Source organism: Anopheles bellator, chromosome 2 (genome assembly GCF_943735745.2).
Source record: "Anopheles bellator chromosome 2, idAnoBellAS_SP24_06.2, whole genome shotgun sequence".
NCBI lineage: Eukaryota > Metazoa > Arthropoda > Insecta > Diptera > Culicidae > Anopheles > Anopheles bellator.
This window is the reverse complement of record NC_071286.1, coordinates 43,317,836-43,340,376: the sequence shown is the minus strand read 5'-3', so window position 1 is coordinate 43,340,376 and position 22,541 is coordinate 43,317,836. Positions and strand designations below refer to the sequence as shown.

General features: G+C 50.3%; 1 protein-coding gene across 1 annotated transcript in view; it reads right to left on the bottom strand.

Moving 5' to 3' along the window:
• Positions 1–22,541, bottom strand: part of LOC131209388 (cadherin-87A) — a 49,045-nt gene that overhangs the window by 13,814 nt on the left and 12,690 nt on the right. The window contains exons 2-10 of the mRNA XM_058202445.1: positions 18,198–18,403; positions 10,338–10,481; positions 8,343–8,796; positions 6,924–8,271; positions 6,660–6,789; positions 6,248–6,371; positions 5,438–5,498; positions 2,426–2,879; positions 2,232–2,336 (exon numbers count right to left, since the gene is read on the bottom strand). Of these exons, the coding sequence (XP_058058428.1) occupies positions 2,232–2,336; positions 2,426–2,879; positions 5,438–5,498; positions 6,248–6,371; positions 6,660–6,789; positions 6,924–8,271; positions 8,343–8,796; positions 10,338–10,481; positions 18,198–18,403 (3,026 nt within the window). The remainder of the gene's footprint in view (positions 1–2,231; positions 2,337–2,425; positions 2,880–5,437; positions 5,499–6,247; positions 6,372–6,659; positions 6,790–6,923; positions 8,272–8,342; positions 8,797–10,337; positions 10,482–18,197; positions 18,404–22,541) is intronic.

The window sequence follows — 22,541 nt, the reverse complement described above, 5'->3', positions numbered from 1 at the left end:
CCGGCCGAACGGCCCCCATGGCTTGCGGTTGGCAGGCGTTGGGCCGGGGAGGGGGCTTGTGCCGTTGCGAAAGCGTCGAGATATTTTCTCATAATCCGCTCGAGTCGGGCAAATCCGTGGCTGAGAAAAGTCCATCATTCTCACCTCACCCGGCGAAACACCATTTCGTCGGTCGGTTGGCGGGTTGCGTGTGGCCGACGACGCAGCGGGAAAAACGCCATAGGTCCTGGGATGACGGTGGAGAAGGTTAAATTTCAGCTCGGCTCACGTTGCCACCCTGATCTTCGAGCGAGCTGCGCTAGATGAAAAATGATGGCCCGGCACGGCACGGGGTTGGTGTCGGAATGCCGGGGAACGAACGTAAACCATTGCACCGGGAATAAATTGCTTCATTATGTGGAGCGGCCCTACTTTTCACGCGCTGACTTTGCGTAGCGCTGGTGGCCAACGAGAAGTTTCCGCCGGGAAAAAAGTAGTGTAGCAACGTGAACCGAGGACCCCGAGCCAGAGAGTCCTTAAGAGGTTCATTGAGCTCTGTTTAAGATGTTTCCCGGTGCACATTCTCTGGATGGAGCAGCATTTTGGTGCATAAAAACGCAATTTCGTGTAGCCTCAAAACCAAGATCTTGGAAAGCCACTTAAAGCCACTTGTTGTAAAAGCGGACCCGTTAAAGTGCCAGACAGCCAGCCAGCAAGCCGTTGGTGCGTACGGTTGATGTGGTTCCTTCACGCCTAGATTTTACATTAACGAAAAGGTCAGAGCAACAGAACTGAATCATAATTTATGTTGCATAAAAACACCAGAAAGCGATCAGGTGATCAGAATGTAAGGTCGCTTTATGGTGGTGTTATAAATGTTTTATTTATGAAAACCGCTCAAAGATTCAAACTACACCACGGCACCGTATCGATATCAATTTAATTTTAGGAATGCATTTGCGGTGCATTGATTTTAAGCGTAACGAAGCTCTTGAAGCTTGTGTCGGTTCCGTCAAAAGTATGCGGAATACGGTGGATCCTCAACGCTGCACGGAGCGCGCGAGAAGAATAAATAAACGTGCGTTGCATGATGCTGGCGGCGGAAGTCGGTATGATGTTTTATTGTTTCGCTCGTTTCGAGCCATAATTGAGGGCGCCTGGCGGCGCGTACGGAAAAGCGGACGGGTTTCGCATATTTTCTCAATAATTTTCCAGGCATTTTGATTTCCGCGCTCTTTGCTCGTTATTTTTACTCCGGATCGGTGGGGTTGCTGAAGTGGCGCACAGCGTGAATAACCGCTCCGTTCTGGCTTAGTGCGGGCCGTTTGACGGCGCTTGCTGCATTATAGCGCAGCCCGACCAACATATTGATCGGGTGGCATCGGGTGGTGCATCGGAGCTCGAAGCTTTGAACTCTGCGCTGCAGATGAAGGCGAGAAGCAAAAACTCACCCACAGTGTGTGATTATACAGAGCCGGGCTGTCCATTTTCAGGCTGATGCTGTGAGCTTAAACCGTGCGAATGATATTCGTTTCCCGTTTTATTAATTCCCCCCTTTTTTCCGGAAGCCAACGGAGAGGGCCCTTCCGAGCGTTAGCTTTCATCTAAGGCATTTGAATAAAATCGGAGCCTCGTCGGGGGGGCCTTATCGGGGCAGCAGGTTCTGCGCCAATCGAGTGTGAAAATTGTGCGCACGGCATGCGAAATGGGAACGCACTTAGTGTGCCGGGCACACAGCAGCCGTCGGGTTCCATGGAATCTGAGTGCTGTTTTAGTGCATGGATCTTCGTGCACTGCTTAGGACGAAATCATCGCCGATGCGAGCATTGCTATGTCCGCAGCACCGACTGCGGCGTACGATGGCCGTAGTGAGTACGGGGATTGGGTGCACAGAGCCGAACACCGATCATTCATACACTTCATCATCGCCCGCATCATTTTGCCGTTCTGCAACGCGTTCGCTCGGGCTGTTTCCCGGAGAAATAGATTCACCACGCAAATGGATCCCCAATCCCGATGCTTCCGAACTGAACTCAAGCTCTCTAAAGTGCAAAGTTTTCCGGCCGGGAACACTGAACTCTACACGGGATGTATGCGGGCGTACTATCGCGGCAGCGGGTCACGTGCGCAAGAGCTTGCGTTATGTTCGCGCTACGGCAAAGTGGTTGGAGATTTACTTTAATGTCTTAAATACACATTCTCAGTGTGATGGGGTGGGCTGGCTTATAGCGAAAACGGGGTCACACACTTACCGGCGGCTCTTCATTAACGTCAGTAATCGTAATAATCAGCAGCCCCGCGCCTTGCTGGATCGATGGCGCAGTAGTGTCGGTAACGAGCACGGTTACGCGTATAACCTGAGTTTTTCGGAAGACACACAAAAAAAAATTGGGACGATTAGTTCACACCGTCTTGCTCGGACTTTGTCCCGACAGTATCGGCTTACCGCGAAACGGTCACGTTGCAGTCGTCGATTAACGAAAACCTTCCCGGACCGGTCGATCATGAACATGTCCTTGAAGTCCTCCATTTCGCCCACCTCCTTGCCGTTCTTGTCGACCGCCGTGATCGGTTCGGTCGCAGCATAGTCCAGAGATTCGCTTGACGCCACGTCCGGATCGACGGCCACCAGCGTATGGACGAGGGTTCCGATCGTTGCGTCTTCGCTTACTTCGGCCCGCTGCGTTGTCGGCGTGAAGTACGGTGCCTTGTCGTTGCTGTTGATGATGCTGACCGTCAACATGGTCGTCCCGGAGAGACTCGGTGTTCCCAGATCCGCGGCAACAATCTCCATCTGGTACGTATTGCGCCGATCGTAGTCCAGCTTACGCGCGATCAGCACAATGCCCGTTCTATTGTCGATGCTAAAGTCATCGAAGCTGCCCTGCTGGATGCGATATCTACAACAAAAACAGGTAGAGTTATGATGTGAAGTAGTTGTGAATATCTTATCGTTTACAGTGTTACATTGCTCAGGTTAGAAAAAAAAAACCCGATGCGCGATCCACTTACAAACTGGTGCGCTTGGTGGTTTGGGCCAGCAAATCTCCGCCGGCCGGGACTAGCAAAACGATACCACCTCGATTGCATTAGCAAATGAAATTAGGCTATTTGCAGATTTGCAGAAAAGTTGTAGAACCCACGTCGTCGATGGTCGGTGGCCTCCGCCCGAAATCTTTTGCATATTTAATTACCGGTTGCTGCCGTGGGCTAATTGAAATTCACCAAGACATTGCGCCTCCATCACGCCCCCGGCACTACCGGTGTGGTGTGCCGGAAGCTGGAAAGAACCTCTAATTAAGGTTGCTCGCGGCCCGCTGCTGGCTATTCTTATTCCACAGCTGCACCACCACCGTCAGCCCATTTGCAGGTTGCGCAATATCCATTCGCGTGTAATTCACCCGCGTTGACCCTTTTTATGCGAACTGGGGGGCCAAAATTTTATGGCCCTAATTTGTTTTTCACGAACCAATAAATGAGTGAATGAAAAATTTTCAACCCAATCAACGCCCGTCAATCTAAATTGAGTTCAGCGCGTGTCGTTGACAAAACTGTCGTAAAATTTCTCGTCATTTACCTTCCGGTCATCATGGCTACGAGCACAAACTCCTGTGTTCTGCTTCGTGTCCGGTAAAGTGGGTGCTTCGAAGTGCAGGAAAAGCATTTGAGTCGTCAGAATGGCCAAAGTTCGTTGGTGACCCAGAACAGTGGCGGTGGCGCGTCGAGCGCCTAGGGTACGTCGTCGTGTGCCAGCAGCAGCAGCAGCCCCTGGCTGACCCTTAATCCTATTTAACCCGGTAATTTCATACCTCCGAAGCATCCATCACTGGTGCAAGGTTTCGAGCAAGCTCGAAAATTTCCTTCCTTCCCACGGCCGGTGGGCCACCGCCGGCGAACAACCCGCGCACAACCGTTCAATCCGTTCCGTTTCTCGTAAATCTAAACAAGAATTTGATTAAATTTTAACGTAATTTATGCGAGTACACCATCACCACCCAGGTCGGAGCAGCAGCCACCGGAGCTGGGCGGATGGCTTCCGTGCAAACACGGGGGCCCAGACCTTGCGCGACCCGTCCTTCGACCACTCCTCGCTCGCAGTTGATTGTCCCACTCAATTATGTTGAGCCCACAAGCCCTGCCGGGCTCGTTTTTTTGGCCCAGTTCGCTGTTTCCGATTTTCGGCTCGAAAACCTTGTACGGCTACCCTTTGCCGAGGCCGCGCACGGCGCATCGCCTGACACACAATATCTCGTGTAATACCATCGGGGTGGGAAGAGATTTTTTATGGAACCGGCCTGTCTGCCTGCCTGCCGGGCGGCCCCGCTCATATTCGGTATTGGTTTCACAAGAACTCGAGCAACAAAATCGATGCCCAACCGCACCGAACCGCGACCGGCATCCAGCATCCGGGACGGAAAGTGGACCATTTAGCAATTTGCCAAACCAACATGTTGCTGTCGTTCCGTTCGCCCGAAACTGCAGCTGCGTGTAGTATGTTGCGAGCTGCTGTGCGGTAACCCGTGGCGTGTACAGATGTTTATTTCAATGCCACAACGGCCATTCGCAGAATAATCGAACCTTGCCCGTGGCCGTAATATTGAATTTAACATTAATCAGAAAAGTTACATTAATGCTGCCAAGGGGAGCGAAGCTTTGCGGGCCGTAATGCAAACGTAGAAATTGATACACTACGTCGAACCATTCGAATAAGTTTTCGTACTTTAGCCGCTTATATTCTTGATTCTCAATAATTCTTTTCCCATAAACATCATCGTCATTCTCAACACCGAAACAACCACCATAATCATCACGGTTGTCGTCTTCGTTGAGATTGTCGTTATTTTGCTCGATGCTGTCGATGCGTTGCGGAGCGGTACCGGGTAAAATACAGCAACACCGGCAAATAAAATGGACATTAAATCCATTTTACAAGCATGTGCGGAGAAGCGGCGGATGAAAAGGTCAGGTCACGGGACGGGGGCTTGGTTGAAATTGAAAAGCGAATATCGAACCCACCGGTGGTGGAGGTGGCGCAGTTAGCCGGGCGTGGGATGAATAAATAAAGGTGAAACAAGGAAAGGTTTAGGTCATATATTCTCATTTCCAGGACGACCACGCTCGAGGTCGAGAAGCCCCCAAGGTTGGCTAGCAAGGCTTCCGTTCCTGATCGAACGATTTTTCCCGCAATCTCGAACGATGAGCCCGGGGCTCCGTCGTGGCGCTGTGAGCTCTCTCTCTGTCTCTCTCGGTAAGGTATGAAAATACGGGAAACTTGAGACCATAAGCAAGTTATTGCAGCACAAAAAATACTTTCGTTGCCTCCGAGCATTGGACAATTCGCATCGGTTACATATCGAACGCCGAAGTTTCCCATAACCACCCGTGCGAGTCCGTAGATCGATGTTGCGGTCAGGATGCTGTGCGTCAAATGATAGTGTAAGCTAAATTTCAAATTTACCTGATCTCCGCATTGATTCCGGTGTCCAAATCGATAGCTTGTAAGCGTTCCACGTTTGTACCTGTAACGTAAAAAGGATAGCGAAAATGAACGATACGTGCCATTGCGATACAACTGATGCCTTAAATAGTAAATTCTTCAAGTTAGAGCCAATTGAAAATCTACTGTTGCTTGGCCATGGCCACTAATAACGCTGTGTGATGAGTTCGATAGTTTGATATTGCCTCTCGTCTCAATTTCCAATTTAACCTATTTGTCAGTATCACGTGGCTCATTGTAAACATCAATAACGACCACTTTTTCGACCATGCGACCATCGAGGTTCAAGTAGTGGTGTAGTGAACCCTTCGAGGTTGACGTTAAATTTTCAATTTTCATTCCATCGCTTTCATAATCGGCACAATTTCACTTCGTCAACTTCACTAGTCTTCAAAGACATCACCCTCTCCCGAGGACGGCGTCTCAAGTGGATTGAACTGTTTGAGTTAGGATCAAATTGCTTCGAACGTCGCCTCTTCAGTGAGGCTCGTTTCCGTTCCTTCTCTCGTCCTCCACAGCGCGGTGGAACTGGGCGGTGCGGTGCCATTAGGATCGATTCGACTCTACAACTTTGCCGGCTAGTTTGCAACAACACAAACAGAAGACGCCGCGCCGCAGGAATAGGGGGCCGTTTGAGTTATTATACAAGACAGGCGGCCGGGTCTAACTTTGTTTCATCATCGTCGACACCCATTATGCGCTCCTCGTCAGGACGTCATCGTCTGCACCTTCCACAGGCCACCTGCAGGTCGGCGCGAGAACCTAACTTACCAATCGGAAAGTTCTCTTCGATCGAGGTGAGATAGTTTTCCCGGGCAAACTGCGGTGCATGGTTATTAACGTCCCGGATGGTGATGTTCACGTTGCACAACGTCGTGTAGAGCCCATCGGTAGCCTGGAGATAGGGGGATAACGAAGTGAGATTAACTGGCATGTACGGGACACGGACGAACATTCTTCGTTTGCTCGGTGCCGGTGGAGAGGAGTATAATCGAAAATTTCCCAGCAACTGACATGAACACCGGGCGCGCCTTAGTGCGATTGCACACGGGCCCGGGCCCGAGAGTTGTGTTAAAACAAGCATGAGGAAAATGTTAATCAAGAGGAATTTCTAATTAGTTAAAGTAATGATACTGTCGGGACTGCGGTGTGCCCCTGGGGTGGCGGCGGGCCGCTGGCTTACCTCGACGCCGAAGAACACATTTTCCGACTTCAGATGGTTGACATCGAGGGCGACCGATTTCGATATTGTCAGTTGACCGGTGCGTCTATCGATTTCGAAATGCCGGGTGACGGCCTCGTTACCGATGATGCTGGGACGCGAGAGAAAGAGATAGAGTGAAAAAGGGTCGTGAGCTAGACATCGATCGAAAGGGCGAACTGAAGCGGAATAATCGATTCCAAAGCAGACCGGCGGATCCGGCGGGTCTCCCGCAAGTCTACTTACCGGTAGTTGATTTCGGAAACGACATCCGGATCCCGGGCCTTAATGATGAGCGGAGGCTCGAACACGGTGGCCCCCTCGTCCACCGAGGCGCGGTAGAGTGGACTTTCGCAGACCGGCGGCGAATCGTTGGCATCGAGCAAACTGATCCGCACCGACACGACCGACGTTTGGCCCCGACCGTCGTCATCGGTCGCCCGGTACGAAAGGTAGTACACCGATTGCGTTTCGTAGTCGAGACAGGGTGCCCTCCCCGGGCCAGCCAGTGGCTGCGGGTAGTGGATGTCGTTCGTCTGCAGTGGCGGTTCGATGCGCGCCGTCGTCGGTATGCTATACTCTTCCGGCTCGGGTGGTGCGGTCGTTTCGGGCCCATCGAACAGACTCGAAATTGTCGGTGGCGCTATCACGTTTACGTCGTGGTACTCGTTTGATTCACCACTGTTGACAATCCGGTACGTCATATACTCGACGCCGCCCCGGGCCGACGCGTTCAGGTGGTTCCGGTCGGCCCCATACTCGTGCTGCAGCTCGGAAAGCGTCGGTATTTGGCGTCGTCTCCGGACCGTCCCGACTGGATGATGCTGACCGCCGGTCATCGCAGGACAGTCGGCAACGGAAATGGCACCCGTTATCGCGTCCACCTGGAACAGTTCCGACCCGGTACCGGACAGTGAGTACCGAATGCCTTGATCGCCGAACGGGCCCGAATCGAGATCCTTCGCCGTGATCGTCGTTATCAGCTGCCCGGCGTGTGCGGTCTCCGATACGGCGGTGGAGTAGGAGTCCTGCTCGAACACGGGCCGATTGTCGTTCGCGTCCGTGATCGACACCGTCAGCGTGGCGGTCGACGACAGCCGGGGATTGGTTTTTGTTTCCTCCGCGACCAGCAGCACGATGAACTTGCGCTGATTGGGGTTCTCGTAGTCGAGTGTTCCGTTGGCCACGCGTATGCTAATCTGTGACGAACCCGTCACCAGCTTCGGCTCCACATCAAACACGTTCGAGACGTCGTTCAGTCGCAACGAAAACTCCGCATTCTCGCCCACATCCGGATCGCGGACGCTGATCTCCAGCGGCAGTGGCGTTCCAGGTGCCGTGTTTTCGGACAGCGACACAAAATACTCGGTCTTGTTGAACATTGGTGGTGAGTCGTTTACGTCGCGGATCGTTATCGAGGCTTGCGTCGTCGCCACGGTAAGATTGTCATTGCCCGGCACACCGTCGACGACCTCGCGTGCCTTCACGGTCAGTATGATCAGGCCGGTGTCATCCGGTAGGGCTTCCTTGTCGAGTGGTTTCGCCGTCCGCAGCTCGCCGGTGTGTTTATCCAGCAAGAAGTAGTCCATCGGATCTGCGAAAGGACGGATAAAATAAATAGTTGCCGAAGATAAACCACCCCATGTGGGCTGATGTTTGACTTACTCGTCACAAGCTCGTACACGATCTTACGCGGCTGTCCCCGATCGCCGTCCCTTGCCTGGATAACCATCACGAGCGTGCCGATTGGACTGTCCTCGTTAATAACGGCAGCGAGCGATCCCTGGAACACTGGTGGTGAGTTCTGCACGTCACGCACGTGGATCTCCAGCCCGGCCGAAGCGTTATACAGCCCGTCGCTGGCATCGAGCAGAATCTGATAGATCATGCGGTCGTTGTAGTCAAGCTTCTCTTTCAGCACAACGGCGGCCGTCAGCCGGTCCTGCTGGCTTTCCGTCACCTCCACCGAGAACTTCTCGCAAGCGTCCGGATTCTGACGCTGCGGGATGCACGACACGTCCAGGTTCTCTCCGACCGTGTCCCGGTCCGTCACCAGAATGCCATCGAAAATGGTGGTTCCTGGAGAGGCGTTCTCCAGTACTTCCGTTTCGTACGGCACCTGTGTAATGAGAACCGAAAGTGAAAACATGAAATACAGATCAAATCGATTAGAACAGAACCTTCTCTCTCTCGTTGAAATTACAATTTAATCCGCCCCATACTGCTTAATTGCTGACCTTCATTACGGTCCCCATTTCGATCCTTCGACCAATGTCCGCCCAAAACCACAACCATGCGCGGCACTCCAAGTACGCCCGGGATGTGTCCGATCGAACCCCGGTGTGGTGTGAAATGTTTGCATTCCAAAGTTTAAATTAGTTTGAAATACCAGAGCGGGTTACGAACCGGGTCCGGTAGGTCGATTTCTTTTCACCCGGCCGGCAGGAAGACTGACGACAAAAAGAGATTAATCATTCCACGGGGGCCTTCCGTTCTCCGCCAACAGCGCTATGGTGTTCGACCGTTCGCTGTGGCCCAGGAACGGAGACAGAAGCGCCTTAAAGGAAACCAAACCGAAACCGAACGCAAAACCAACAACACGGACAGCAAGGAAGGGACGATGATGAAGAAGGCAAAAAATATCCTCCGGATCGTTGGGGGAGTTTATTGAAATTGTTTAAAATGGGAAACTTTTCCTATTTATTACTGCAACACGAAACTAATTTCACTTGAATGAGTTCACCGTCACAGTTGGTATCGTCACCGGCGATCCTCGGTGCGAGACTGTGGACGTGTGGCATTAGGACAATGTCGTCCCGCTGGGCTGGGCCGGGGGTTCATTGCTCCTGACCCGTTGGTACTTCGTGCCGTACTGCACGTAGTAAGTTTCCCCGTCCGGGCGTAGGACGCAAGCTTATGGGAAACTGAATTTTCCTCTGCCCGGACCGGAAATAGTGCGAAAGTTACGATGATGAAATGCGAACAGTGGGCGCACAGGGTGTAAAGAAAAACAAAAACAAAAAATGTCCTTACTTCACCAACGGAATGCTACATTCCGACCGAGCCGAGTACGCGGTGAGCAGCCCCAAGGAGCACGGGTACACGGGTAACCACTCTTCCGTTGAACTCTGGTCAAATTGTCGAGGGAATCTGTTGGCTTATTTTTAATGTTACTTTCAAAGTTATGCCGACGCAAAAAAAGTCCCCTCCAGCGTTGTTCCGCTCAGCGCTGTACTATTAATTGTTACATAATTATGTAACCGACGGTTGTTGCATGCCATTAGCGTTGCTGCCGTTGTTGTGGGTTGTACTTTGGATAGTTTACCAAAGTGATAAATCCGATTACCTGCCCGTTACAGGAACGCACAATATTATCGCGTCAACGTTACACGCTCATAAGAGTATTAATCAGTTGTGGAACGCATTAAAAGCACATTGATTGCAACACCCTAACCGTGTGATGTTTGGATGAAAAAAAGCTCATTGTTGTTCTCAGCCCTATTACAAGAGCCTTACCATAAATAGCTGTAAACAAATTATTATCACATGACGCGAAATGTTATATCCCTATTTATCGATACAATAGGGTGTCAAGTCAGTAGAAACATTCAAGCTAAGTTTCACTCAAATAAAGCTTCGTCCTTTCGCACCACTACTTACGTTCTGGAATTCCGGCGGATTATCGTTCTCATCGAGCACGATGATGGTGATCGGCACGTTGACAATGTTGTCATTTTCCGTCTCAATGCCCGATGGGCTGACGCGGTCGCGGATGGACACGGAAAACGATAGCGTGTCCTGGGTCTGGAAAAAGAAGGCGAAACAAAATTTGTAATGAGAACATCGGCAACGGAAACGATCTCCCAGATCCCCAACTCGGTTGCTTCTTAGCCAGAGCTCAGTTTGGCTGATTCATTTATCTTTCGCAAAAAAAAGTTCTTCCACCGTTACTTTTAAGGAGTGAATTTTTCTGGTTTAACTTTCACTCCCAACCGACGCTTTGTGGCCAAACGGAACACAGCCACAGGCATTGCTCGCGAGGTGTTTGCCCATTCGGACATCGTTTGTTGTTTTTTGTTTGTGCCACACGGATATTGTTTTTATTTCCGTTTGATGTGATGTTTTTCGCATTAGTGTTTATTTATGCTGACTTTTATGCTGGAATATGAACGCGATTGAACCGGAGGGAAAGTATATAATAAAACACGGCTCCGGTCGCAGTTTCCGACTGGTCTTGGTGGTGGCAACGGGCCCTGGGTTGGGGACGATGGGAAAAATCAACAAACCCCGGTCAGGAATAAATAGCATTCGCATAATCGGACCCCGGGCCGATGCGGCCGAAACGACGACAAATGACAATAAAAACGAAAATGAAATAAACATTTTTTTCCAGGCCCCCCAACGGAACAGAACGGAAGATCCAAACAGAATGAATAATTCTGTTTGTGCTGAATGTGTATTTTCGATAAAGATTTTCCCCATGCTCTATCTATGATCCTATTTCGAGAGGACGACGCCCGGCCGGCCCGAGACCGTGCCCGTGTCACATACGTGGGCAACCGGTGTTGTGTGCATCAACCGTGATGAGCCCGATGGCATCAACGGTTGATGGATGGCGTCCTTGCGTGGGCTTGCGATTACCTGGAACGACGATTTTATTCATAATGCCCGGCGAAAATGGCGGCAGGTGACGGCGTTGTTCCTTGTTTTCATTAGAGCCGTTGTTTGTTGTGTCAAGTGCGGACTTTGATCCGATCAGACGCGAAGCACCGAATTGAATATTGAATCGAGCGGAGAGCACGCAGCAATGAAAATAAAAACGAAACGTATTATTATTTCGCAGCATAACCGCCATCGTTAGCCGTCCGGTGTCATCGGTCAAGAAGCATCACGTCTGACACGCAGCGGAACGAAAAAATCGACGACCTCAGCCTGACCGGCAAGGTGGGTCGTATTGCTTTTATTATTCACATTCACTGCAAAGGGAATTGGATTGCACGGCAACATAAAAAAATGCGTTTGCAACTCGCGCAAGCTCCTGGTACACAAGACCCCAGCAGATGCACACGCATCACGTATCGGTCCACCGGTTTGCTGGGTGCGTTACCAAAGTGCAGTGGAATTCTTTTTTAGCCAGCACACGAGAATCGGGCTGGCCGTTTTTGCCGGACTTTGGTGAGTGTTAACTTTGGTGGAAAGTTGGTTTTTACTCACCCGGCCCAACATAAAACATGGAAAAGGGAAAAAAGGAACTCTTTCAATAAGCCACGCACGGAACCATGGCAGCTCATCAAACTGCAGCACTGAAGCAAAAGAGGGTTTCTAGCGTACTTGAACTAGGAATTTTTAACTTTGAACTGTACATTTATCTGACCCCGTGTGTGACTGAAGCTGCTCCTCGCGTCGACGCACATTGCCATTGTGAAGGAGTGATCGAATTTAGTGCTGAAATTTTTATTTTCGGTAACCATTGGCAAAGTTTTCGAAACCTAATCTCGGGAGTGAGATGGAATCGATTCGTGTGTTCCGGCGCTGTCATGCTTGAACGCCAACACAAACATCGCACTGGACATTCGGAGAGCCTAAGCTGGCTGTCATGCTTTGGCCGGCGGAACATAACTTAATTGTGCTGCTCAGTCTCGATCACTCGATTAGATTTAGGGTGAAAATAGAATGCCGTTCCGTTCGCCAGAAAAAGCGTAGCGTGAATCAGCACTGTGGCCTAAGAACAGTGGCAGCCTCCAACCGATTCCTGCTTCGGTGCTCCGGGCTTCGCTCTCTAGTCAATTACGGCGTCAAACCATTCCGGCAAACAGACGCTTGGGCCATTTAATCAATTTTATAAACTTACATCATATCAATGGAACGCCAAACGGTGCGCGTCACGCTGAAGTGGGCACACGGCCCGGAAAGCTACGACCGAACGACGCGAAGGACCGCGCCAAGATAGGACATGACAAGAAGAATCTGCCGGCTGCCGGAGCGGAGGAGGCAGAGCGTTAAAAAATGGAGATACTTTTCGACTTCGTTTCCGCCCCGAAAAAGCGGTCGTCCGCAAAGGGGGATCGGTTCGGTTCGGAGTGTGAAGCAGGATCAACCCATACTACACATGTTGGGGCACCGGTGCCGAGCACTCCGAGTGGATTCCCGTCCCGACACATACAAGTGTTCCAGCATCGACTTAGAACCCGGCGAGGCGGGACCCCTTAGCCGGGGCGCGCTGTTGAGTTGTCGATATTAATTTTATTTTCCAATTTATTGATCCCTTTTTTGTCGAAAGTCCAAATCGAATTCGTCCGTGCCAAGGAACTATTGCTTTTTCGTTTTTCCGTCTGCTCTCGTGGCTTTCGCCCCACCGAAGGCAACGCATGGCGTCGTGGGCGCACTCGTGTGTGTGAATGGGACCCCGCCACCACCACCGCCACCACCACCATGTGTGTGTGCTTAGTAGTGGTGGAATCGCGGCCTCTGCCTTTGTAAACGATTCTTATCCTCCGGCGGAATCCTCGAATCCTTGAGCACGGCCCTTGCGCCGGAGCCCGGGCACATTCCTTTTCTAGATTGTGGAAGAAGAATTACCACGTAAATCTCGTTTTCGTTCTACCCGAGGCGCGTTCCGAGGGCACCAGGTTCGTGGTTCTCTCGCGCCCAGGGAAACCGTAGATTTTTCCCATTCTGTCGTGAAGTTAGTTTACCAACCGTTTGCTTGTTTGCATGTGTACGCTGTTGGTTTTGCTTGTTTGGCAATTGTGAGTGACATTAGCCGTAGGTCATTTGTGGGAGATTTGGCTGCCCGTGAGTAAACAGGAGTTTGTTCACCACACCGCTGCCTGCTTCCGATTTGGTGCTTTCATATATCAAATCTACACTCTGCAGGACACGCGTAGAGACGCTCATCGAATAGCTAGCTTTAAGCTATTATTTTTGAATTCTGCCCTCCAACCTTGGCTCAGTTTACATTGGCGCTACCATTATTAGGCACGGCAAGTATCCTTAATCAAGCCCCCGAACAGCTTATTAAGATTTCACAAACAAACAAAATCATCAAACAAACGGCAATTCCGGGAATTTATTATTCCAACTTAGTGGATGCCGTTATTCGGTACGCCTGCAGTTGATGCTGGCAACATTTCCACCTTAGTGCTCAAGTACCGATTAGCGCTGGAACATCGTATCTCCGAAATTCCCTTCCACCAAGTGGCCGTGGATCAGCGGCACAAACACACACATATACACACTGCAGCTGTCTGTTTCGGAAACGGACGCGTTTTTGCTTCTCCGTCGGCGATTCTGACGAAATGCTACCGAAGCTCGTAAACTGAGCAAAGCACACACATCCATCCCAAAATCCCTAATGGAACCACACCGATGATGCTAGACCCGCGCGGAGGTCCCCCCTCAGCTACCCCCCAGGGATGTATGCTCTCTCTGAGCATATCCGCCCGCACGCGAGCTGGAATGCTGTGCGCCGGAAATGGGCAGATTCTTTCGCTTCTCGCCCGAAACGCGACCACATTCCACGGAGTTTTTCGAGAAACCCGGGACTTGGTCCTGGGTCTTGGGTTTCGCCCATGATTTCACTATTGTTTCCCCGTTGGTCCCAACGGTTGTTTCTTTCTGCTGTGGCCGGCTCGTGGTGCGGTCTGGGATGCACTTCACGCGGGGAGATTAGCGCCAAGAGGGCTCGCCGCTGTTGTTCAGCGGCTCGAATCAAGGGCTGGTTGCAGAAACAAAGTAAAACGTTCGATAACCGGGCGGAAAACGGATCCGCTTTCGCTGGGTCCGTTTTGGAGCTTTTAGCCCGCGCGCTGCCATTGTTGCACGTGCCGCAGGGTTCGCGTCAAGGGCGTACCAGACAACCAGGCGCAACAAAACGTTTACTCCATTAGGGACTGGAAAAAGCTTGAATGGCCGAAGGGCGAACGTAAGGCAATTATTCGGCACGTCGGTTCCTGCGCCGTGGTGCGCCGGCGGCCGGTTCCGGTGTGTTCCGGAGTGGCCCATCGTTGTTCAGCAGGATTGAAGGATTATCTGCGCGGCGTAAGAGATTCGCCTATCGCCCCGTTGATTGTTCTGATTTTTACTTGTGGTCGAATAATTAGGTGTTATTCTGTAAGCAGCACCGTAATCAGGGTGCTTTTTACTTATCTCTAGAGGACGCCAGGCTATTCTCCTGGAAGGCCCGTCCTGTCGGTAGTGGTAAATTGTACTGCAGAGAAAGGAATTTCTCGCGGAATCCGTAGGGTCCCTTTTGGTGGCATAAACTATTACCATAAATCTGAACAGCCGTTGGAAATCTTTGGAAGTTCCATACGTGCATTTCAATTGTTGGGCCACGCCTAATGGGGATAGTTGGATCGGATCGGATCCATTCTTTCGCTATCCCTAGTGAAGATTTTATGCGAATTGAGTGTGCCGAGTGGGGCTTGACTAGCTGTGTCCCATAAATGGAATGATTTGTCGAGCAGCGCTTCGCATATTTCAGCTTTTCGCGTATTCCCTGCCACAAGCAAGCATCGTACCATGGTGGGCTAACCATTGGTGACCTCAAAGCCTCGCCGACGGTGTGAAAGTTTCCAAATCTTTAACCGGAAGCGATCGACCGGTGAAGTTCCACCTACTGTACAAAAACCACTTCAATGGAACCCTAATTTGCAACCGCCCAAGAGGTCGGCCGCCCTTCCCGGGGCCACACTGACTACGCCGCTGCTAAGAATTTCCCTTACATCGTCCGACCACGTACAGACCCCAACGTTTCAGTCGGGAAGCCGAAAATTAGCATATAGATCAAGCGTCAAGCAAAACTGGTAAATGCACTTCCGTTTCTCATTTTCCCTTGGTGGCCCAAGCTTCCGGCCGACGTTTTGTCCGCCACAACCGAGCGCCGAGGCAAGCGTGTGCCACTGGCACTGTACTAAAATCTTCCCATGTCCCCGTGGGAGGATGAGCTTTTCTCGAGCACGACTGGACTGGTGGCAACTGGAGGGTATTTGAATGGGCCACTGCTGCTTTGTCCGAGCCGAGCGAAGGTGTTAAGCGAAGGGAACGAGCCACTCGCCTCCCGTTGGAGTGTGATGCCTCTACCGTTATGCTTCCTTCCGGCTCAATCAAACCCCAAAACTTTACTCACAATTGAATTTTCGTGATTCGAAAGGGTCGAAAGTTGCGTGTACCGAGATAGCGAGAGAGAGAGTGTGGCCGAGAAGGCCGTTGCTTGGTTCACATTCACTGTTGACTTTCGGGTCGGTTGGGCGCAAAGGGATCGCTTATTTCTCCCGGGAACGGTAACTTTCCGGATCCGGGTTTTTTGACTGGATAAAAAGTGTAAATAATTGTAAAAGCACACTGTGGCGTAAGGACGACGGAGTCATGTTTAAGGATTGTCTCGAACAGGTTGGCATGTTTGGAGCATGAAATCGTTTCATTCCAATGTGCTGTCTTACGAAAACCATATATTAAGTTTTGCGGTGATGTTTATTTAATGCGTTACTTCATTCGACTTGCAGCTGTTTGCAGTTACTGTCAAATAGTTAGTTGCAAGTTGTTAGGCCTAGCCGTGTTTACAGTCTACCTCGACGACTTCTTCACTCAATGGGACATTTTAATATCGCATTTGAGGTGAACAAAATCATGCTGGATATTTTGGGAGCTAATAATTTATGATCTGGTTTATTACCCGTTGCTGTCCATTCGGTCAGAAGAGCGTAGATTGACCGCAGATTTTCACTGATGGTTGGTGTTGGTTACGTGTGAGACATTAAACTTTAAGCATTAACAGGAACATAATTGTTGTCCACTTCAAGACTTTATTCAATCTGCTTCAAGTCTAATTGCAATTTCATCGCACTCATCGTAAAGTCTGCCTTTGTCAATATTTCTCACTTACGGTAAAGTCCAAAACAAACTAACAAATACAATCAAACAAACACTTAATTATGTAGACGATGGAAAATTATATGGAACAATTGTCGTTATTTTTAATCCGTTTTGGGACGACTATTAGCCGTTAGTCTGGGATGCCATGCATTTCGCTAGAAAGGACTTCCAGATTAGTGGCAGACCAAGGTGACACGAATGCACGGCGAATGCGTCAAGTCTGTCAGAATGCTTCCAAAGCAGCTTCAACGTCCATGAGCCATCGGAAGAAAGATAAAGACCCCGGACATACTGCGGCTCCTATAAGGATAACATTTTATTGTCAATCTGATAGGTCTTATCGCCTCCTGTCTCCACAGCAACAAGGTCGGAAGCTCCGAGACGTGGCACGTTTTCCGTGCGTTCCCATCGCCGTCGGTGTCGGTGAGCAGACCAAAGCGTAATTAATGAACCATTTTGAATTCATAAAATAACCTACGGCCAATTCGGATGTGACAGGGGCCCTGGGTTTGGGGTTGTTTGCTGGAGTGCCTACCAAGGAGAACACACCAAGGAGTCGGAGTGGGTTCTCGGGGTTTGCACGGGTAGGATAATGTGTGCCCCGGCAAAACAAAGCGCTAAAGAGGGACGAGCTTCGGAAGGATTCGTTCCACTCAACAGGGCACAATTGAATCGTAAATTACTCACCACCACCTTCCACCTAGACATCCCTTTCCTTCGAAAGCCACAAAAGCCAGCATGCGCCGGTGGATTCCTTTCATTCCCAGCTCTCTGCTCCCGATTGTTCCGAACCGACCGCCGGCACAATCTCAGCGCCCTTCAGGAAAGCAGCCTGTGTCTTGTGCGTGACTTCTTGACTTCTTCCTTCGGTGGCTCGGTTTAGTTGCTCTTAGTTGGGAGGGAAGTAAGATCATGCATGCATTAAGGTCGCCGTTTGTACGACTCTGCCGGAACCCGTACGCAATCGAGCTGGCTGGTCCCGTAAAGCTTGCTGGTTTTCCCGGCATAAATAACAGCTCCGCTATGGCACAAAGGCTGCTGGCCACAAAGCGTTGCGTTTAGTGGTTTGACTGATTAGTCTCATCGAATTACGACGAGTTTGACAAAGTATGTAATAATGGATCAAAGCTAAATGCGCTAAAGTGCATAATCCTCAAAAATAGATCCACTTTGAATGATTATCAACCATTTTCGGATCAAGTAAAAAGATTCCCAGCAGCGACTTAAAGCCAAGATGTCTATGGGTCCTTCGAGCCTAGTTTCTTCGGTGGCTTCCACTGCCGTATGGCAACAGTTGCTTTTACTGTTAACACATCACACACGGTGACTCACACATGTTTGCAACATCAAGGGAAGTGTGTGGCACCGGACTCAACACCCTGTACTCTGTTGCCAGCTTCGTTGCCCCTCGGTGGTTATCGAGAACATGCTCCGGTATGAGAACAGCAGCACGAAATAAAACCCGGGCAAGATTTATGTCTTTTGCCATTAGCTAGCCGGCGTCATTGTCATTTTTCTTCCGAGCGTCCTGGCGACCGGTCTTTTCGGTGTCACACGGCTGAGGTCAATCTTTTTTCTGTGGTCCAACCGACCGAAAGCAACTGTCTCACTCCGGCCTCAACTGACCGCACACCCAGCACTTACCTCTCGATCGAGCTCCTTGACCACCTGGACGTCGCCGGAAATGGGATCAACGATGAAATTATCCGAGCCGATCAAACCGAACGAAACGTTACCGCCTTCCGGGTCGTAGCCTTCCAGCTTGTACACGATCGATCCGACCGGCGTTTGCTCCGACAGCGCCAGGTTGTTCATGTCCTGAGTGAAAATCGGCGGCAAGTTGCAGTGACCTGCGAAAGGCGGGAGGGAAGAAAAGGGAAGTGCAGCATTAACACGTGTTCCGATCTAATTTCGTATAACGTATGGGGTCATAAGCGATTGACTGTTTATTTACTGGGTGCTCGGCTGTCGGTCATCAATTATCGGGAAGGTGATTAAGGGACTCCCTCGACATAATTTTGCTTTTTCGGGAACTAATCGAATGGTGTACGGTGTTACGGTTGTTGCGTCAAAGGCCTGACGTAAACGTTACAGCTATTAAAAAGATTCCATTCCCGAGTGGCGAGTAGTTGAAATCGAAGGAATTTCGAGAATTACATCACAACGATTTGCATCGTATAGCGCATTTATCTACAACAACCGATCGTTCGATTATTTTCCCTCCACTTCAAAAGGAACCAGTCGTACGTCCGTAGCCACAACATGAAGCTTTGAAGAAAAGCGTTTTTTCACACGACACGATGAGATTTGGCAGTAGGTAGAAACTCCACATAGCACAAGAAATGTTTTTCGTGCCAATATTTTAACTTTATTTTCCTTTTCACGATACGCTCCTTGCCATTAGTCTGGTAAAGCGACGCAAGGTGGTAGTGTTACGGGTGCCATGAAATCAAAGACGAGCCATTCCGTGAATAACTCCGTCTTTGAAGAAGCACGACGTGGAGTGCAGAGCATGGGACCCGTGGGATCGCACGGGGCTTTCCGAGAAAGTATTTTCCTGCAATGACGTGCAACTGCAGGTGTTTTCTGCACCGAGGCGAAACTGGACACGGTTGAGTGAAACTTTAGCTAACAGACTTGTACAAGCGCAGTGCGCCAACTTAATAAACACTTTAACAATGCACGAAGATGCTAAACATTGCTTGGTCTGCCCGTTTAGTAATTTATTCTCCTTTATGAGGAGCATCGTTTACGTTATTAAAGTGGTTGTCTATGAGATGAATAACTTCCATAGACTAAAACAGAGAGGGATTCCAACGCATGAAAGAGCGCAATAAAAACCTACGGCTACAACGCAATATTGACTGACTGAACAGTAGTACCTCAAACGACATCGCTCGCTCATGTTTTGATTGTTTCTAGTTCCAGGATTATTCACAAACGAAATGGCCCGTGAAGGAAAAGGTCCGGGCTTATTGCGAGCAACGCTTGTTTACTGCAAGACAATATTTGTTCAGCTGCTTGGTCCACATCAAACTCTTACATACTAATACATACTTGTATTGCAGAAACAATGTTTAACAACGAACCCATGGATTTGAAGTGATGTGAGGAAAATTCGTTCCCAAAGACACTTCAATCACGTACACGTTTTATTAGTGCCTGCTGTTCATCAATCCAATCGAAAAATAGGTTGTTGGCAGCTTAAAAAGCAATTCATTGGAGCATGGGGAGCCAGCAAGTAATTGGCGCCTATGTAGCAGTACATAAATTTACCCAACAAGGACATGGCACAGTATCGTAATTCGATAGGAAACGGCGGCAAGATATTGTCGTGTCGTCCTCAAGGAAGGTGGTGCTCCTTCATATAGGAGACACTCTTAGATACTATCTTTCATTCTTCAATTAGGTTAGGGGTTCGGAACAGCAGAACTGGGCATTGTTTATAGAATATTATAACCCTATTGTTTATGACCTTCTTCAAGTGACCCTTTTTCCTTGCGCGAACAAGGCATATCTCTAAGAGGCAAAAAAGCCACGCCGTCCAGTTGACTGCCTCCATAACTGCCCGCCGCCGGACACTGTGTTATGGGTGTTATGCTTGTTTGCTCTCTTCTCCATCGTCTCATGAAATATGTACCGATGCTTCGGGTAGATCGCGCCGCAGTGCCACGGCAGAGGCGATCGAAAAATATCCTCACACACAGCAGAGCGCTGAGGTATGTGACCAACATATTTATTCCGCCCCAGAGGGTCCAGTGGAAGCGTATTGAATATCTGCGGCGACCCTGCGGGAGCCCGACGCGAGGCAAGAAGCCGACCGGCTGCCGTGGCCGTAGCATGGTATGCGAATAAAAATAAATGTGGTTTGAAATCACTAGAGTGTTGCAACCTTTCGATCCTTTCGCTCCCCGCGCTCACACATGCTCTCGGTGTGATTTCCATGTCGCGTCACCGGCACTGGTGGCGGCGGCCCAATTGGCTCCATTCCGGGGATTCGGGGTGGAGCCGAAGAAAATGCTAGGAAAATGGGCTCCACATGAGTTCGGGGTGCTGGTACGGTGCCGGCGATGAAGGACCAGCGGCCGTATTCGTCTTTCGGTACGGTTTCGGTGCGCTGATTGTGTGTTTTCGATAGCAACCGAGACCGGGGCCGAGCGATAAGGGGGCCGCAGAACACGGAGAGCGTAAGGTTAGTTCTGTACCAGTGCCAATTATTATTATCGTATTATTATTACCCTATACGGTTTCGGGGGAAAAACTCGAGCATAAGGGACGGAACAAAAAAAGGAAAACACGCTCACACTTGAGGTGACGTGTACAGGGAGCAGACGCGCTGGCCCGCTGGCCGATGCAAAGTACTATGCTGGGCCGCAGCTCTCGATGATTCGCTGACGACGATGATGTCGACAGTGGAGCCAAAACCATTGGCAGGAATTAATTCCGGCCAAATGATGACAGATGGTTATTGCACTTTGGGTGCTGTGGGTTGGTCCTCCCCGTCAGCGACCGTCAGCCCCGGGGGCCAGGCAATTTGAGTTTGATTTACACGGCCCGAACCGGGAGCATATGCGAACATGCTGCCCCCGGAAGCTGTTTAGCGTGCGCCACGTGGCAAAAATTTAGCATTTCCTCAAGTCGAACACCGGCACAGCGAGGAACAACGAAAAAAAAAAATGGTGAAAACACGCGTGAAAACAGCGTTCAATTTGTATGTGACACGTGCAGACTGCTCCCCGAGCGCTACGTACGACGATATTAGCACTGCGCGCCTCTCCACACGTGTTCACCGCCGGAGAGTGGTAATGTGATAAAAATTGGGTGTAACTTTGAGTCGTTATAGGCCATAAATGGCAGCTGCTTATGCCTTTGTTCCAGGCGGCAGCGATAAAAAGCGGAACCCGAGACATCGGAGCAACAGCAGGAGCGGAGACTCCACCCCACGGGCATTATGAGATAAAGTGAATCGGGCCTATCCATCAGCTAGGTACACGAGTTTCGCTGCCCACGTTAATATGAACTTTTTGCAGGTCGCCAAAGGAACCGAAGAAAGATCGTCCACCAGCTGGCAAGAGTCATTGCTGAAATCAATTCACATTCCCACCGGCAACGGTTTCGGCAACAGCGCTGGGTCATAAATCTTCGGCTCATCGGGAGGCTAGGCTAATGTTTCCCCCCCCGGGTCGAGGCTGGTCCAGGGTTTTCTGTAGGAATCACAGCCACCGCGTGGGGCATACCATATCGGGGACTCCGGAAAAAAATTGGTGCCGTGTTTTGGCTTCCCATGAATCAATCCAGGGAGGTACACCGGGGTTTCGGTCGATTAGTCTTACTTTCGCGACGTGACGTCCGCACCGTCGTCGGCCGTAAAGGATGCAACATGAACACGCCCCACGCCGGCAGCAACATCTCAAACAACTGGGAACGGAACCGGAAAACCGAAACAATCGCGTATGCTTTCGGTTCTTTACTAATAAATTAATTTCGTTGCGTCACCAAAAAAGGGGCCCGAATTGCATTGCTTCAGTTTTAATGCACACCGTGTATTTCCATCAGCGATGCATTCGTTCATTAGTGGCAGCGGGAAAAAGAACGGTCAAACAGGAACCATATGACTCCGTAGCATAGCCAATCGCGTTTCGGGGCAGAAAAAAAAACCGACGGGCCCATTCAAAATGAAGCAGCAAATTAAGGCGAAAACATACCGAACGGAAATTTGTTGGCAGTCGTCGGTGCGCCAACATCTCTCCGTCCGTTCGCCATAATAATAATAACGGCAACAATGTCTGTCGAGCCGAGCCGGAATAAACATGAGCAGGGCCTAGGTTGCGAAGAAGGACTCCGGCTGCAAGCAGAAACAATAAATCTCTTTCTCGCCGCTTGGCCACCGGTGCGGCAATGCTTGCATGATCAGCATTTGGGAAGTGGGCCGCCGTGGGCCTGCAGAGACCAAGGCCAGCGCAAGCCACGAATTCTATCCAGCCATGA